The following is a 19637-nucleotide window of genomic DNA, read 5'->3' as shown; positions in this document are numbered from 1 at the left end:
TTGAGAGGCAATCACGAATTCGGATCTCGATGTCGGATAGTGAAAAAATGCTTGTGAATCATGGCTATGCCTGGATGGGAGAAGAAGTAAGATAGAGGGTAGGGAGAGACAGAATAAAGGAAAATCTGAAAGCCATGTGGCTACAGCAGCCAATTACGGCGGTGGGTGGTGGTTGGTAGTGGATGCCAAGAAAAGTAACTGAACATCTGTTCAATGCCTAGGATGCCCATGTCTCCTTCTCCATCATCACTGTGCAATTTAAATACCCTCTGTGGAGCCAACTTATGTTTGAACCTGCCATTTCTGGACATGTGTGTCCAGAGGCATTGAGTTATTATTATTATTATTATTATTTCTAAAGCGCCAACATATTCCGTGCCGCTGTACAATGTAAGAAAACAAACAAGGGATACATAATGATACAGACAATGATATACAGTACATCAAATATGAACACTGATACAAGATACAGAACTGCTGATTACAATTTGATTTAACATGATGACTAAAATGTATAAATCTCTAAAAGAGCGCAAGCAATTAAAATAACATTCCATGACACAAAAGGGTAAGAGCCCTGCCCTTGCGAGCTTACAATCTAAAGGAATGGGGTGGAAACAAGAGGTGGGGGAAGTATACAGTATATGTACAGGCAGTGCGTAATTAGGTTATTTAGTGGGTGCATGGCCTAAGCTAGAGAATATGCTTGTCAGAAAAGGTGGGTTTTGAGGGAGCGTTTAAAGATTTCAAAGGTGGGAGAGTGGCAGATGTGTTGTGGAAGGGCATTCCAGAGGAGGGGTGAGGCACGTGAGAAGTCTTGTACACATGAATGTGAGGAGGTAATTGTAGCAGAGGATAGAAGAAGCTCGTGTGCAGATCTGAGATTGAGTTTTGGGCTCCAACTTTATTTTTATACTCTATTGAGAGTAGTAACGTGTGCAAAGGGTAAACATGTGGGTAAACATGTTCAATCTTGATTGGCCAATTTTCCCCTTTCATGTAATATGAGGACCAACAGATTTTGTAATACTTTGAACAGATTGGGTAGGTAAGGTAAGTTCTCGTGCTACATCTAGGAAAGCTGCATGTGGGGTGATATGTTACTTACAATCAGTGGGTGGCTTGCATAACGTTTGACAGCTTAAATATTTGTGCTTTAAATGTTATTGTGAATTTAAGTGTTGCGTCATGATTTACTCACTTGAGGTTAAGCAAATCTTTGTTTTAAACCAAAGAAGATTTGAGATATTTGTTTAAACACCCACACACCATTAAAACAGAATTTTAAAAGCTTTTCAAAACAGATGTCATCATCCCCACCCCAGTTTTGACCCACCCCAAATGTAAACCCCTCCCCCGTGTCCATGCATTGTAAAATCTCAAATGCCCAACTGCTACAGCTCACACTTTCCTCTGCTGTCACCCACATGTCTGCTGTCACACGGAGTGCCACCACATGGGGGCGTGTTTACCATATGGCATGTGGAGAAGACTGGGAGTCCCAGCAGATGGACAGTTAGATATTACACTGCACGGATACCAGCGGGGAGCATTTTGCACTTAGGGGATAGCAGCCAGGAGTCCGTGGTCATTGTCGGTTGTCACAAAATTGAATGCTGTTACTGCAGTGCACCTGATTGACCACAAGCAGCAGATTTATCCAGCAGGTTTAATCGATTCATTTGACCAATTTCAGTCCAGCATTGACCGAATCCTCAATGTTGTGGCACACATACGCGTCCCAGCACACTATTGGGAGTCTTTACAGGAAGTGGGCGGACTTTATCGGCGCGGACACGCCGAAAGCTGGCTTTAGAGTATATTTAATACCCAAGCAGCAGCCAGCCCGCATTAGAGCCTCCGTGGAAGCGCATGTTTGCGCGAAACGGCCGTCAGGCATACAGTGCCCAGCACCCACCGCTACTTACATAGCCTTCAAGATTGGTATGTCACATGTCTGCATTAAATGTATTTTTTTGCATGTCATTTTTCTGCACCATGGAATAAATAGTTGACTGCAGTGCCGGCCTCCTTTCCTCTCTCTCCTTCTTCTGAACGGTATTAGTTTTTTGTTTTTGTTTTGTTCTTTTTTTAAATAAGGAAAACTCAAATGCAATTGCACCATGAAAGTGACCAATGGTACAAAAAATTGCTAGGAGTTTCAAAAAAAGTCTAATTTTGCACCTGTGAAAAGTAGCCAGCCGCTCTCCTGCACCCAAGCATTCATCATGGTGAAGGGACTCCGAGCAGTGCCTGTGGGTATGCCTTTAAGCATACCCACAACTACATAATTATATCCTCACACCTACCGGCATGATGTTTGTAATGATATCCCCCTGGGTTCCTTGTATTTCATTGCATTGCACTGAATGGAGCTGCCGACACTGGGGAAAAGGTCGTCCTGCATAATACATGCTGAATAAGGAATCCAAGATGGCGGCTGCGATTCCGATCGCAAAAATAACGAAAACTAAAAGGCGTAGGGTGCCGGTTTATATATCATTGGAAAGAGGAGAAAGAGAGCTTCAAAATGGTATGCATCTTTCCATAGTTACTGCACTGCTCGGAGTCCCTTTAAAGGACACCTAAAGTATAGTAGAAGCAGTAAAGTGTTGTACCGTGTTAGCCATGAGTAAAAGCAAGAAGTTTTGAATCAGGATGATACCATTTATTGGCTAACTTAGAGATGGATAAACAGTGAGCTTTCGACTTATAAAAAGTCTTCGTCGGACTTCTTGCTAAGGACACCTAAAGTGAGAGAGATATGGAGGCTGCCATATTTATTTCCTTTTAAACAATGCAAATTGCATGGCTGTGCTGCAGATCCTCTACCTGATCCTCTAATGCTTTTTGTGTGACTACTGCAGCCAAAGACATCACAGGACTGCCAGGCAACTGGTATTGTTTAGTAAATATGTCCGCCACCATTACATGCATCTCACTTTAGGTTCCCTTTAAAGGGGGACTGTTGTTCTCCCTGAAAACTGCCAAAAATATCTTAAGGCCGATTTCACACTGGAAACCGACATTGTAGCTGCGCACCACAAAACACAAAAAATAGCCTTTGGGATTCCACCTCAATGCACAGTAATCTCCTTTCTCGCTGCAAGCCAAGCAGGAAGTTATACTCTCTAGCATTCACTTCCTGTGGTCGAAATTTGAATTGCTCAGAAGTGTATTGTAAAATACGCTTCCCGCATGCATGCCGCAACGCGAACGTCGCAAAATGTAAGAAAGCTGTGTTGCTATAGACTTACACGACTTCCGGTCACCACACATCACCGTGCACGTAGCCTGACAACGCGCTATTGCTCTCGCGTTAAATTGGGCACTTCCGGCAGATCACATTGCACCGCGCCAGGTATGAAATGCCCCATAGGCGTTTTATTGGCATCGCGTTACTGCGCGTCAAAACATGGTAATGCAATGTGCCAGTGTGAAGGGGGCGTAAAACTGTTTGAAATTCAAAAGAGATGGTAGGCAAAATCCTCTTCGCCTGCTGCGTAATTTTCAAACATAAGTGCATGAAGATTTATGACTATGGCTGCCAGGAAACTACTCCCTGTTCTTAACACTAAACCCTCCAGCACCCAAGGCTGACACACCAAAGTGCGCCCCTCCATCCCTCCCACACCAGCTGTCACACACTGATTGCTATTGGAGTAATAGGAAGCACAGGGCCCCCAACCCACCCAACACCTTAAATCGAACTCCAGGGAAAATTATGCAATAAAAAAGTGCTTAGTTTTTACAATGATATATAAATTATTTAGTCAGTGTTTGCTTGTTCTAAAATCTTTCCTCTCCCTGATATACAGTCTGACATTTTTACTGCTGGCAGGTGATGTCACTGGAAGTAGCTGCTGCTTGCTTTTTTGGCAGTTGTAAGCAGCTATTTTCCACAATGCAACGAGGTTCACAGACAGGAAACTGCCAGGACCATGGTCTTCACAGTTTCCTGTGATAGGGGTTTCCAGGGCTGTGGAGTCGATACAAAAATCTTACGACTCCAACTCCTCAGTTTATGAAACCACGACTCCGACTCCAACTCCGGCTACCCAAAATGGCTCAGACTCCGACTCCTTAGTCTAATACTTAACAGGGCTGTGGATTTTGTACAAAAATCATCCGACTCCGACTCCAACTCCTCAGTTTATGAAATCAACGACTCCGACTCCAACTCCGGGTGCCTAAAATTGCCCCGACTCCGACTCCTCGACTCCGACTCCACAGCCCTGGGGGTTTCACCACAATATCAGCCATACAAAGCCCCCTGACTATTCGTCTGAGAAAAGGAAAAGATTTCTCATGGGAAAGGGGGTATCAGCTACCGATTAGGATACAGTTCAATTCTTGGTTACGGTTTCTCTTTAATCTCTAGTTATCTGGCTTGCAGTCACTGCCATGTATCCCCTTTCCTTATGTCTCTCTGCTTCAAACACAATAGGGGAATGATAGCTGAGTGAGTTGTGCACCCCCTCCTACACTGTACCCTGAGGCTGGAGCCTCTCTCGCCTCTGCCTCGGCCCAGCCCTGACTAAACCACATCGTAAATGATGCTTTGTCTATTATCAGGTTCCTTCAGCTGTGGATGGAGAAGAGGTCTGGTTCTTACATGTCTCTCTAAAAGCTGAAAACCTACAAGTGGACCAGAGCAAGAAGATTTTGGTCTACAAACAACATCTGTCGGCCTTCATCCAGGTGGAAAAGCCATACTATAAGCCCGGTCAGACAGGTAAAGCAACGGATACATATCTAAACTTACGGCAAACCAGAAGTGAAAATAAAAAGATTATCAATTGTATCTATAGTCCAAATCTTTAAAAAGGGATTATACTCCCAAAAGAAGCATTTCAGTAATTAATCTTAGTTGCATAAAAGAACATTTTAAAGCATTCACAAGCATTCCCAGTGTGTAGAAACATTTTTTTCACTGCATAGAGCAGCAGAAGCTTGCTTATATCTGGTTCTTCTGTAAATAATACAAATGCCAGCTGAAGCTCTGTCTATGCCAGTGATGGCTGACCTTGCCACTCCAGCTGTGACAAAACTACAAATCCCATCATGCCTTTGCCTTCCCAAATTATGCTTAGAGCTGTCAGAGTATTGCAATGCCTCATGGGACTTGTAGTTCCACCACAGCTGGAGTGCCAAGATTAGTCATCACTGGTCCATGCCTTCACTCTGCCCCCTCCTTTTCTGCTGAAGTGACTCAGCAGTTGCCAGGGCAATGTGTCTATTCAGCGGGGAAGGGGGGTGGTCGCTGCCAATGAATGAAAAACAATTACATTTGCAAATAAACCAGAGGTAAGCAAGTTTCCACTGCTCTCTCCAGTGAAAATAAATGTTTTTATACACAGGGAATACTTGGAATTACGTTTATGTAACTAAGAGTAGTTACTGAAATTTAAAAATGTAAGTTTTGGGAGTATAATTTCACTTTAAAGGAAGCCTGATATGAAAATAAGCTGATGTGAATCTCAGTTTTCTTTTCTTTTTCAAAGCTAACAAAGTGGTTTAATGGTGTACTGACTCGTCATATGAAACGTTCACAGTCTCACAGAGAAAAAAATATATGAACTACTGACCCTGTTTTTATCCATCCCCTGGACGCGAAAGCTGTTCACTTTAATAGATTTCAGTATAAGATCTATGGGAAGTCTACTGAACCGCAGTGTTGAACTGTATGAGATCTGCAGAAGCTCCTGCATATAGTTATATACACTCAGGCATGGGATTACTGCTCTGAACTGTGGATTTCCGTCCCGAGCCTGACTCGGGATTACTGCTAAGGAGGTTAAAGGGAATCTGAAGTGGAAATAAATATATGATATAATGATATAATGAATTTTATGTGTAGTACAGCTAAGAACATTAGTAGCAAGATGTGAGTCTCATATTGTTTCCAGTACAGGAATAACTTCAGTTGTCATCTTTGCAAAAGAGCTTCTCTGAGCTCTCCGACTAATTTAGTCAGAGAGCAATGCTATTTTCTGAAAAACTTTTTTCAACTTGTCTTTTCTTACAATTATTAAACTTTATCCCAATCAGTAGCTGACACCCCCTTTTACATGAGAAATCTACCGTATATACGCGCATATAAGCCGACCCGCATATACGCCGACCCCCCAACTTTTACCTGAAAAACCAGGGGAAAATGATTGACCCCCATATAAGCCGGGGTAGGAAATGCTGGATTGGTGCAGGCCGCGTGATCCCCCCAGTGTGTCCCAGTATAGCTAGCATAGTGCCCAGTATGGGTAGGTAGTGCCTCAGTATAGCTAGTAAAGTGCCCAGTATAGCTAGTATAGTGCCCAGTCTGGGTAGGTAGTGCCCTAGTATAGCTAGTGTAGTGCGCAGTACAGCCAGTAAAGTGCCCAGTGTAGCTAGTATAGTGCCCAGTATGGGTAGGTAGTGCCCCAGTATAGCTAGTAAAGTGCACAGTATAGCTAGTATGGTGTCCAGTATAGCTAGTAAAGTGCCCAGTATAGCCAGTAAAGTTCCCAGTATAGCCAGTATAGTGCCCAGTGTAGCTAGTATAGTGCCCAGTATGGGTAGGTAGTGCCCCAGTATAGCTAGTATAGTGTCCCAGTATTGGTAGTTAGTGCCCCAGTAGAGCTAGTAAAGTGCACAGCTGCGGTGTAAAGCCGCGGACCACCACCCACCACCACCCAAGACTCGCATACAAGCCGAACCCCCAACTTTTGGCCCCCTTTTTGGGGGTCAAAAATTCGGCTTGTATGTGAGTATATACGGTATTCCTTTTCACAAACAGACCATCAGGGGGCGCTGTATGACTGATATTGTGGTGAAACCCCTCCAAAAAGAAACTCTGAGGACCGTAGTACTCTTGGCAGTTTCCTGTCTGTGAACCTTGTTGCATTGTGGGAAATAGCTGTTTACAGCTGTTTCCAACTGCCAAAACAGCATGCAGCAGCTACATCACCTGCCAACAGTAAAAATGTCACCATGTAATAAATATCAGAATGTAAATCAGGGATTAAACAATTTTACAATGGGCAAACACTGACTGAATCATTTATACATAATTATTGTAAAAATGAAGCACATTTTTATTACATTATTTTCACTGGAGTTCCTCTTTAAGGGTTTTCTGCCAGAAAGTTCAAAGGGTCATTAGCTCTGCTCTGTTTCATCATTTAAAATACAGAGGGTAATTGTAAACTGCAAATATTACAGAATGATGCAATGTTATACAAAACAGCTATATAATTGAAAATAAAAATATGAGACTCTTTTCTTTGCTACTAAAGTTATATTCATTATCCGTACTACACATACAATTCCTTATATCATACCTTTTTTCTCTCTTCAGTGTCACTTTAAGAGCAGAGTGAACAGACTTCTCCCCTTTAGAGGGGATTGAGGCTTGTGTCCAGTGGCCATACCCTATTCACATTGTTCAAGAATCTACTATTGTTTAACCTTCTTATTGATAACCCCGAGTCAGGCCCAGGCCAGAAATCTGCAGCTCAGAGCGGTAATCCTGAGTCTGACTTGTGGTAGCCGCGCAGGGCCGGCACTACCATTAAGGCAAGGGGGACAATTGCCCCCAGCCGGGCCCCCAAGCCTGCCACATATCTATTTAAACATGTAATTAGTCCAGCTGGGCTGCCAGGTACCGTTCTTGGCCATTGGTGGTGGAAGCAGTGGCAGGCAGGGCCGGCGCTTCCATAGAGGCAAAGGATCTCCGCATCCATAGGGGCCCCAAGTGTCCCCCTTTGCCTTAAATCATATGGCTGTAGGGCTGGCCAGATACCTCTGCGCACTCCCCTGTGGCTGCCACTGGGCAGATCTCACCCCTCACTCTCTTCTCCCCCGCGCGCTGCCCCCCCTTTCCCCCGCAGTGTAATAAAGGGAGAGAGACACACTTTCCTCCCGAATGATCCAAGCAGTGCAGCTCCCGTCTGTCTCCCCTGTACTGATTGTCCTGCACTTCCTGCTAATCCGTTCGGGCTCTAGTGCCTGAACGCAGAAGCAGGAAGTGCAGGACAATCACTACAGAGGGGACAGATGGGAGCTGCACTGCCTGGAGCGTTCAGGAGGTGAGTGTGTCTCTCTCCCTCTGCCTTTATTACAATGTGGGGGGCAGTGCGCGGGGGGAAGGGGGGGAAACGAGTGAGGGGGGGGGGATCTGTCCTGCGGTAGGGGGTGGTGTAGTGGGTATTGGTGTCGGGCCCCATATTCCTTTTGCCCCGGGGCCCCCAGTTTGGCTAGAACCGGCCCTGTAGCCGCCGGGAGGTATGGAAAGACTGTGCAGCAGGGCAGCGTTTCAATTCACTTCCCCCGGGATCCAGAGAATTGCAGCCATTTTTCCTCTGGTCCTCAGAGGCTCTCAATCCCTCTTGTGAGATCACCATCTGTCGTCATGACGACAGACGGCAATCTAACTATAGGGGTAGAGTGCCACCCGGTGGACGGAGGGAGAATTGCAGTGCTGGATCCAGGGGAGCTGAATAATTGCTGGACTGCTAAAGATCTCTCTATCGAGATGATTTTTTTCCCCTGCTTTTAGGGTCTAATAGCCTGTGAAGAAATTGTGCCACTTTTAGACCCTAAAATCCAGAAATAATGATACCGCTATGGAGGTTAAATTCTGTGTACTCTCCTTTAGCTGGTTATTATTGAATGTGGCCAGCATTTGTCTCACCAGGCTGTAGGGAGAATGTATAGAATATATTAAAACCTCCCTGGCGTCTTGATTATGCGCAGCCGCACGGCTGCGCATGGTTTTTGAAATCTAATTTTTTTTAATCATGTAGCTAGCCTAGCGCTAGCTACATGATACCCCCCTCCCTTCCGATTCCCACCCACCCTTCAGATCGCCACCGGCGCCTATGCCCGTCAGGAAATCCCGTTCTGAACGGGATTTCCTTCAGGGCTTTCCCTGTCGCCATGGTGACGAATGGAATGACGTCATCGCCGTTGTGACATCATAGGCAGTCACGATCCATCCCTCAGCGCTGCCTGGCACTGATTGGCCAGGCTGCGCATGGGGTCTGCGGCGGGGGCCCTCTTTCGTGTCGGGTAGCGGAGGATCGTCGGCGAGCGGCAGCGATCGCCGCAAACACACAGCTAGCAAAGTGCTAGCTGTGTGTTTGAAAAAAAAATATTCAAATCGGCCCAGCAGGGCCTGAGCGGTGACCTCCGGCGTCTCTGGACGAGCTCAGCTCGTCCAGAACGCTAGGGAGGTTAACACAGCCTATATAGCCTATGCAGAAACACAGCCTTGTTTGCTGGATACTCCAATGTTTTCCATGTTGCTCAGGGATTCTGATAAGAACTTTGTAGGTAATTTAAAATAATGATGCCGTGGAGGTGATCAATTATAGGAAATATACATCGTATGCAATATTGTAGCCAATTGAATTAAAATGTATTTTCTTTTAATTTATTTTTTTTTCAGTGAATTTTCGCATTGTACTCCTGAATCAGAATTTCCAAGCTGAGGATATTAAGGTAGACAAAGTTTTATGAGCAATATTTCAATATAGTACAACTTTTTAAAGTTTCATTACTATTTACCTGCATCAGTGTTTTACTTCAGCTAATATCTGGAAATATGCCTGAAGAAGGGGACTAGATCCCACAAAGCTTGCCTAATTTAACTTTATCAGTTAGCCATCAACTATTTGCCAACTGCTCCACGCCAATTGGTGTGAGCAGTGCGGCAGCCCCAGGACCGCTCTACGCCGATTGGTGTGAACGGCCGTCTATGGGGCTAGCAGGAGATCGCGCGCATCTCCTGCTTGGAAGGCGGAGCTCTGAACCGCCTTCAGTCTCCCAGCAGCGATCACCGCTTGGGAGACTGTTAGAGATCTGCAGCAACGCTGTACTGGGAACAGCTGTGTGACACGACTGCCCCCCTGGGACACAGGGAAGTGATCACCTGTGATAGGCTGAAGGAAAGGAGAAATTAAAGAAAAAAGCTGAATTTTATTAGAAAAATAATAATAAAAATATTTGGCAAAAAAAATAAACACTGGGGGAGCGATCAGAGCTCTGTTGGTGGGGAGAAAAGGGGGGGAATCACTTGTGTGCTGAGTTGCAGCTTGGCCTTAAAGATGCAGTGGCCAATTTCATGAAAAGGGAAGGAGGGGGGGAAGAACACTGCAGTCCTCAAGTGGTTATTTTCTGATGTTCCTAAAGTCAGTCTACCAACGTTATCTGTGTATTAGAGGAACAGAGAATGCACAGAGGTATATAGATTATGCATGAATATACCTCTGTGCTTACCTTACCTTACATAGCTTTGCCTTAGGTTAAGTATACATTAAGCTAAAATCCTATGGAAGAGAAAGTCACAAATTTGCTGTTTCGTCGGAATATATATGTATATTTTATTACTATTTATTTAATTAATTTGATTTATTTATTTCTATTTTCACAGTACCCGCTGGTGGAGATAACGGTAAGATTTGGTATTTTGCTGAAGCCATGGGGGAGGGTGATGGGGCAAAACTGGTGTGGCATTCTTCAACTTGGAATTGCAAAGATCCCAGAGATGTGGAGACTACTGGACCTCCGTAATGTTGATAACTGTGTTAGGAAACAAAAAGGGCAACTAGTGGATGAAGGCACCCAATAAAAAAAATTCTTTAAAACGTATTAAAAGAGGAGGAGAACAGAGGCGCCAGCAGGATAAAAGCGGATAAAAACTTAAAAATTTGCTGGGCGGAAGTGGTGGACTTAACCTCCATAAAGCAGACACAAAAGACTGTCTGAATAGTAGCAATCACATTTATTAAATTGTACCCCAAACTTTGTGATTGTGATTGCTACTATTCAGACAGTCTTTCGTGTCTGCTTTTAGTGTTGGGCGAACAGTGTTCGCCACTGTTCGGGTTCTGCAGAACATCACCCTGTTCGGGTGATGTTCGAGTTCGGCCGAACACCTGACGGTGCTCGGCCAAACCGTTCGGCCACATGGCCGAACTAAGAGCGCATGGCCGAACGTTCCCCGAACGTTCGGCTAGCGCTGTGATTGGCCGAACGGGTCACGTGGTTCGGACCCGAACGCGCTCTGATTGGTCGAACGGTCACGTGGTTCGGGTAAATAAATACCCGAACCACGTCATATCTCCGCCATTTGTCTGTGGGTTTAGCTTTGGGTAGGCAGGCAGGGTAGTTCGCTCTCAAGCCACGCTAGCCAGGGTCCCCCCCAGTCATTGTGTGTCGCTGCTGGGAACAGTAGTACACCGCTCGCTCAGCCACACTATATATAGCATTGTTTACTGCCACTGTGTACCTCGCTCAGCCACGCTATATATATAGCATTGTGTTTTCTGACACTCTGTGTACACGGCTTAGCCTGACTAATATAGCATTGTGTGTACTGCCACTGTGCACCTCGCTCAGCCACGCTATATATAGCATTGTGTGTACTGCCACTGTGCACCTCGCTCAGCCACGCTATATATAGCATTGTGTGTACTGCCACTGTGCACCTCGCTCAGCCACGCTATATATATAGCATTGTGTTTTCTGACACTCTGTGTACACGGCTTAGCCTGACTAATATAGCATTGTGTGTACTGCCACTGTGCACCTCGCTCAGCCACGCTATATATAGCATTGTGTGTACTGCCACTGTGCACCTCGCTCAGCCACGCTATATATAGCATTGTGTGTACTGCCACTGTGCACCTCGCTCAGCCACGCTATATATAGCATTGTGTGTACTGCCACTGTGCACCTCGCTCAGCCACGCTTAATATATAGCATTGTGTTTTCTGACACTCTGTGTACACGGCTTAGCCTGACTAATATAGCATTGTGTGTACTGCCACTGTGCACCTCGCTCAGCCACGCTATATATAGCATTGTGTTTTCTGACACTCTGTGTACACGGCTTAGCCTGACTAATATAGCATTGTGTGTACTGCCACTGTGCACCTCGCTCAGCCACGCTATATATAGCATTGTGTTTACTGCCACTCTGTGTACACGGCTCAGCCAGACTATATAGCATTGTGTGTACTGCCACTCTGTGTACACCGCTCAGCCAGACTATATAGCATTGTGTGTACTGCCACTCTGTGTACACGGCTCAGCCAGACTATATAGCATTGTGTGTACTGCCACTCTGTGTACACCGCTCAGCCAGACTATATAGCATTGCGTACTCTGCCAGTCAGTGTGTATATTGCTGGGATCAGTAATACTCCACTCACCGCCAACCACTATATGAGCTCACCATGAGTTCCTCAGAGACCTCCGCTGTGAGCAGCACTCCCAACAACAGCAACAGCCAACGCCCCACGCAAGCTATAACATCCACCACAGCAGCCAGTGGTCAGCAGCAGCCCTCTCCGGAGGAGAATGTTGTGTCCATCGGTCCGTCGCCAGAACGATTAATGAGGGCTGCCATTGAGGAGATGATGGGGCCTGATGTGGAGGAGGAGGTCGGGCTCAGGCCAGCATCCCAAGTTAATGTTGAGGACGATGAGGGGTCTGTGTCTGGGGATGTTGGGGTGGCAGAGGTGGTGGGTGGGTCAGACTCAGGAGAAGAGTTGTATGATGAGGATGATGATCGGGACCATCTGTATGTGCCTCAGAGTCCGACCCCGGAAAACATGTTGTATCGTGTGTTTAGGTACTAAAATCTGCGTTCCCACTTCCCAGTACTGCCCGCAGTGCCCGGGTCCACGGATCCATATAATTTTTTGGGCAGCACTATCAAACTGTGGTACTATGAGTGAGTTGCCATGGTCCTTCTGTGCTGCCTGTCACACTCACCGTCTGTCTGCAGATGGATTGTTCAACACAGCTACGCCATCTGACATGTAGTCCTGGACCTTGACCATCTTCTCTAGGCGATTGGTGTTGGAGGACGTGGAACTGCCCGATTGCTGTTCTGTGGGCTGCTGCATGGGTGTCAGAAAATGTTCCCACTCCAAGGACACTGCCAATACCATTCCCTTTTGGGCACTAGCAGCAGCTTGTGTTCTTTGCTGCCCTCCTGGTCCTCCTGGGTTTGCTGAAGTCAGTCTGTCGGCGTACAACTGGCTAGAGAAGGAGGAGGATGTCAATCTCCTCTCTAAAGTCTCCATCCTCAAGGGCCTGCTGGAATTGTTCCATTTTTGACCTGTCTGACACTTTCTTCAATCAGTTTTTTAACATTGTGTTTGTATAAACTGGGTATAAACCCAGTAATTGGTGTTGTCCAGATTCCAGAATAATGAATAATAATTAATAGTGAATAATGCGTGGGCCGCTTTCAATGCAGTCTAGCATGAATTGAGCCATGTGTGCCAGAGAGTCCTGCCAGACTCCTCTATCTTCATGTTCTTGTAAGCGTTGTGATTGTTGTGATGCACCATATTCGTCACCAGCATCACTTTCTTCCTCTTCTGCTGTCCTTTCCCGCTAAATTGTGGAAGTCCAACGTGCACCGCTCTGTCCCTCGGCAGTGGGGGCATCCAATTCCTGCTCCAACTCCAGCTGTTCCTCGTCATGTTCTTTGTCATAGCTGGGACCAGCGTTTCCTGAGGCAGGTTGCCTGATGTTGGTATCATCACGCTGATCGTTTTCATCTTCAGAATCCCCCACTTGCATCATGCCAGCGGTTTCCATCTTCAACATTGATTTCTTCAGTAAACACAGCAGTGGTATTGTAATGCTGACTGTAGAGTTGTCACTGCTCAGTCACGCAACGTGGATTGCTCAAAATTTTGGAGGACTTGGCAGAGATCCAACATGGTGGCCCAATCAGATCCACAGAAGCTTGGTAGCTACTAGCTGCTGGAATGCGCCTCGGCACTGCGCAAAAGCGTGCTAGCATGTGCAGCGTAGAATTCCAGCGCGTAGGCAGGGACATCACCCAGCGAGCGATGGTGCGCTGGATTGAAGCGCTCCTGCATCTCTTGGTGAGTCCTTCAGAAGCGGTACTGGACTTTTAACAATGTTTTTTTTTTTTTCCTTCAACAGAAGATCTGCCACGTTGGAGTGAGGAGGACGCCGCCGACCCCGACACCAAGCTGAACCCCAGCGAACTCCAAGCAGAGGATCTTCAGGAACCCTCAAGGCTTTGAGCAAGCTGAGGAGGATCAGCAGTCCCGACGAGACCTCTCCTCATATGCGACTGAGTGCAGTGGAGCTCCCCAGAACAACCTCTCAGTTGTCACTTTGTCACTGGTCACTTTGTCACTTTGTCACTTTGTCATTTTGTTACTTTGTCAGTTGTCACTTTGTCACTGGTCCCTTTGTCACTTGTCACTTTGTCATTTTGTCACTTGTCACTTTGTCACTTGTCACTTGTCACTTTGTCATTTTGTCACTTGTCACTTGTCACTTCTCACTTTGTCACTTGTCACTTTGTCATTTTGTCACTTGTCACTTTGTCATTTTGTCACTTTGTCACTAGTCACTTTGTCACTTGGTCACTTGTCCAGATGATCTCGGTACACCTCCTGAGATTCAAATTCCTGCACACATTGCTCTGGGATTTGGGTGTGATGAATGATGCATCTAACTGGCCACCGGAGGCAATTAAGGCCTTCAAAACATTGAAAGCAGCTTTCTGTTCCGCCCCCATTTTGCGTCATGTTGAGTTGTTGACGTCATGTTCATCCTCGGCCTCGCCTTGCATTTCAGTGCGAGGTGCATTTTCCACAGAAAAAGGTTCTGAATCCGGGCACAACATTTGTGGCTGTTCCATTGACCTTTCACAGGTAGAAGATTGTGGGGGTGGGAATAGCTCCTCCGAATAGCCCATTGTGTCCTGAAAACTACTCATTGCATTGCTTTGCGCACACATTTTTTTGTCCTCATGCAAGGCCTGAGTTGCACCTGAAAGCGTGGCCTTCTCCTCCTGCGCCTCCTCCTGTTCCATCACGTCTGCTGCTGCTGGGTTAGCGTTGACGCCCGGTCCCTGTTTATTGAACCTCTTATCTTTATTACATTTATGACTGCATGGCGGTAAAAAGCATGCTATCTGCACGCTTCTTGTCCTCATGCAAGGCCTGGGTTGTTGTGTCTCAAAAAGCATGGCCTTCTCCTCCTGCGCCTGCTCCTGTTCCATCACGTGTGCTGCTGCTGCTGGGTTACCGTTACCGGTCCCTTTTCCTGGAACCTCTTCTCTGTATTACATTTATGACTGCATGGCGACAAAAAGCATGTTACCTGTGCAAAGAAACATGACATTTTCCACATTTAAAAGACAGTTTTTCCTTTGAAACTTTACAATCAATTTTCTCAAAAACTATAAGCTCTTTTTCAAATATTTTTTTCCTCTTGTACCCACTCCCAAGGTGAACATACCCTGCTAATTTGGGGTATGTAGCATGTAAGGAAGCTTTACAAAGCACGAAAGTTCGGGTCCCCATTGACTTCCATTATGTTCGAAGTTCGGGTCGAACACCCGAACATCGCGGCCATGTTCGGCCTGTTCGGCCCGAACCCGAACATCTAGATGTTCGCCCAACACTATCTGCTTTATGGAGGTAAGTCCACCACTTCCTCCCAGCAAATTTTTAAGTTTTTATCCGCTTTTATCCTGCTGGCGCCTCTGTTCTCCTACTGCTATACCGTGTCCACCCCTGGTATCCCTGAGTCTAATCTCCTCACCTGCCTATACAGTGGTTGCCTTTGTGGTAACCGACGTTTGTGAGTATAATTTTCTCACGATAACCTTTACTTCATTTATGTTTAACATACTACACTATATTTGGCTCTCGGTTTCTCTACACTGTATTAAAAGAGGAGGTGATTGGCGTACCTCACCTGATGAAAAAGCCGCCTCTCATGTGCCCCAGTGTTTTGTGATTTTAAAACCAATAAATCTTTATCTATTTTGTTCATAACTCAGTAAATTTGCAGTTGTGGCTTATTAGGCTGACACAAGTATATATTTATTCACAGGATCCCGATGACAATCGTCTGGCACAGTGGTTGGATGTATCCCCACAAGGAGGAATCGCCTCACTTAGTTTCCCATTGGCTAATGAGCTTTCGCTGGGCGAATATACAATAAACATACCGAATTTCTACAGAACAACATTCACTGTGGCTGAAATGGGTAAGAATGCTGGTTACTGGTTTATCCACTTAAAGTGGATCCGAGATAAAGTTTTACTCATTGCATAATTGTGTTCCTTTCATATAGTTTATAGGGCATCCAGCAAGCCAAATACTTTTTTTGTTTTGTTTTAATACTCTAACTCCCTATAAAGTAAACAAGCCTCGCCCACAGCTTCAGAGTGCCTTGGCATTCTCAGACTCATGTAGCAAGGGCTTATGGGAGCTCAGTGTGGGCAGGTGGAGAAGGGAGGAGGTTACTAGCCAGAGATTTCAGAGGCAGAGGGGAGGAAGGAGGAAGCGGGAGTTAAGGTTTTCACAGGCTTATTTTTTTACTTTATTTCAGTTCCACTTTAAAATCTATGACCGGAGTAGGGCTTTAAATTTGGAATCAGTTCGGCAGTTTGACTAACCTTGCAATTTGACATTTATATTTTTGTTTAGAGAGAAAGAGATTTGAGTTAAAAATCGATCTCCCACCTGTAATGACTGTGCTGGACAATAACGTCACAGTGAAAGCTTGCGGCAGGTAAGTTGGATTATGGACATAGTGGTCTGTAGTAGAGATGACGCGAACTGTTCGCCGGCGAATGGTTCCAGGCGAACTTCGGGGGTTTGCGTTCGCCTACCAAACGCGAACTTTCACGGAAGTTCGCTTCGCCCCATAAACCTCTATTGAGCAAAACTTTGACTCTTTATATTACAGCCAGCAGACACATTATTGCCATACACACTGCTCTCAATGCTAAAGGCCCACCCCCCCTCCCTCCTCCAAGTAAGGTCCTTATACTGCCTACACTAATTAGTTAAGAGACAGCTGCTACACACTCTGCTAGGGAGATTTTAATTAGCCTGTTTGTGGGTTCCTCCCTCCTCCCCTTCTACCCATTCCCTCCTCCCTCCTACCGGAGGGAGGAGGGTCTCATCTGCCAGGGAATTCCAGTATTTCAAAAACCAGCTTATATACATTATACCAAAGAGAACCCCATATACCAAAGAGAACCCCAGATAGCCAGGTAGATTCATCTCTCTCTCACCAACACTACATGCTGAAGCCAGCCTAGCATGTACCATTTATGCTCAAAATACAATTCCGCGGAAAGCGGTGAGAGAGAGAGAGAGAGAGAGAGAGAGAGAGGGAGAGAGATCTACCTGGCTATCTGAGGTTCTCTTTGGACAACTGTTGAACACAAAATACAAGGCCATGCTTGGCTACATGTCGGGAAGCAGTGGCTGCATGGTGTAATGGTGAATGGCTCTGCCTCTGACACAGGAGACCAGAGTTCCAATCTCGTCTCTGTCTGTTCAGTAAGCCAGCACCTATTCAGTAGGAGACCTTAGGCAAGTCTTCCTAACACTGCTATCTTGTCTAATTTTTCTTGTGACAACTGTTGAACACAAAATACAAGGCCATGTCTGGCTACATATCTGTGCTACTGCCTATAGAGTGTGCCCTAGTGGCTGCAGCTCTGGTGCTTTGAGTCTGCCAGGAGAAAAGTGTGATATAAATGTTATTTGTCTTGTCTAATTTTTCTCTTGCATTAAGCATAAATGGTACATGCTAGGCTACTTTCAGCTACTTTCAGCTAGTAGTGTTGGTGGTACAATGGATATGTTAGTTGCCTACCATACACTGAGGCCTGGGTTCAAATCCCTATCATGGTATATAAGCTGGTTTTTGAAATACTGGAATTCCCTGGCAGATGAGAGCCTCCTCCCTCCGGTAGGAGGGAATAGGTAGAAGGGTAGAAGGGAGGTGGGAGGAGGCCAATTAAAATCTCCCTAGCAGAGTGTGTAGCAGCTGTCCCATAACTAATTAGTGTAGGCAGATAACTGAGTCAAATGGTATAAAGGACCTAGCTTGGAGGAAGGAGGGTGGGTCCTCCAGCAGTGATGTGTATTTCACTCAATCAGGTGTGCCTCCAGGTATTAGAGCTCTTGAAACATGTTTTCTAGCTGGTAGAATTATTTCAAATTTTCAAAGTTCGCCTCCCCATTGAAGTCTATTGCGGTTCGCAAACTTTTTCGCGAACCGAACCTTTCGCGGAAGTTCACGAACAGGGTTCGCGAACCGAAAATCGGAGGTTCGTGACATCTCTAGTCTGTAGCCTAAACAAGCTTTTATAGCATTGATCCAGAGAAAATACCGTATTGTAAAATACTGTACTGTGCTCTGACATAAGAATCAGAATAATTTTAAACACTTTGCGTCCAGACCTTGTTTCCCACTTATGGACCAGAGCAGTTTTTACAGTTTAACTATGTTCCTATTTAAACAGCAATAACGTTATCCCTACGTATAACTCCTAAAAGAAATATGTATTGTTTTTTTCACGACAAGCTAGACTTTCATTGTATGACATTATTTTCCCTTGATCAATTTTGTTTTCTCTGCATTTTAATGGGAAAAAAATTAAAAAAATAGAGAAAAAAAAAACATTATTTTTCAGTTTTACCAATTCCAGTTTAAAATAAAAAGGACTACTGTAGATAAAGAACACACATTTTGTTTGGCTTTTTCTACAGACTATTACAAAACTGAAGATATTTAATTTTGAAATAATGCTGCAAGGCGCATTTTTCACTATGATTTGAGAAAATAAAAGTATTTTTAATAGTAAAAATCAATCTAATTGGTTCAGGGAACATATATTCCCTTTCATCAATTAGTGCTGCATCAGATAGTGCCAGAGGTGTGAACAGGAGCAAGCTCAGTCGTGCACAGCTGGGCTTCTGCTACAAGACGTATATCTACATCCTCGTGGCTCAGATGAAGTCACAGAGGACGTAGATATACTGTAGTGGTGGATAAAGTGGTTAATCACCAAGCACGACTGTGGCATGCTGCCTGGAATTGTGTTTGGCACATGCAATTGTTTAGAGTAGAGATGTGAAGTGTAAACAATAGGACACGCATAACAGGAGTACCATCAATAATTATTAAAAAGGAGTATAAAAATGGAGACCCCAGGGTACTGTTCCGAACACTGTGTAGTGCTAGACAGCTGGGGGGAGCAATGTAGCTGGACGCTAAATGCGGGATGGCCTAAAGGCAGTTCAAGAGGTTGACAGCAGAGGGGGGGGGGGGGGAGGAGTTTCTTTGCCTCTAAGTTCTTGTGGAGATGTTGCAGAATCTACGACCTGAAGGGAGCCGACTGAAAAAGCGGTGACCAGGGTTAGAGGGGTCACTGGCAATCCTCTGCTCTGGAGCGTAGTCTAGTGTTGTAGAGGAGGTTTAGTGAGGGGAAAGGTCTTCCGATAATTCTCTCCACTGCTCTAATGACCCTCTGGAGTTTGTATCTGTCTCTGGTGGAGGAGCCAGTGTACCAGACTAGGATAGACAAGCAGAAGCCGAACTCAATGGTGGTGGTGTAAAAGCTTAAGAGCAGCTCCTGGGCCATTTCAATCTGAAGGACTTGTCGCCAATCTGTCCCAGAATATTACACATAAAACATTCACAATTACCATTTGCAGCCTGCAGGTGTTGCAGAGCCAGAGAGCATATATGTAATACAAGTGCCTTGTTTACTAATACTGTAAGAATAAGGAAGAGAGGAAAGACTAAGGAATGGAGGGAAGACTTAGACAGCAGTGAAAAC

General features: G+C 45.4%; 1 protein-coding gene across 1 annotated transcript in view; it reads left to right on the top strand.

The window, feature by feature from the left end:
- Positions 1-19637, top strand: part of LOC137535930 (alpha-2-macroglobulin-like) — a 203547-nt gene that overhangs the window by 32423 nt on the left and 151487 nt on the right. The window contains exons 3-7 of the mRNA XM_068257820.1: positions 4576-4735; positions 9428-9480; positions 10412-10432; positions 15883-16039; positions 16483-16567. Coding sequence (XP_068113921.1) covers positions 4576-4735; positions 9428-9480; positions 10412-10432; positions 15883-16039; positions 16483-16567 — 476 coding nt within the window. The remainder of the gene's footprint in view (positions 1-4575; positions 4736-9427; positions 9481-10411; positions 10433-15882; positions 16040-16482; positions 16568-19637) is intronic.

The sequence above is a fragment of the Hyperolius riggenbachi genome, chromosome 10 (genome assembly GCF_040937935.1).
Source record: "Hyperolius riggenbachi isolate aHypRig1 chromosome 10, aHypRig1.pri, whole genome shotgun sequence".
In the NCBI taxonomy this organism is placed as follows: domain Eukaryota; kingdom Metazoa; phylum Chordata; class Amphibia; order Anura; family Hyperoliidae; genus Hyperolius; species Hyperolius riggenbachi.
Note: the sequence above shows the minus strand (reverse complement) of the source record. Positions and strands in the feature narration are given on the sequence as shown.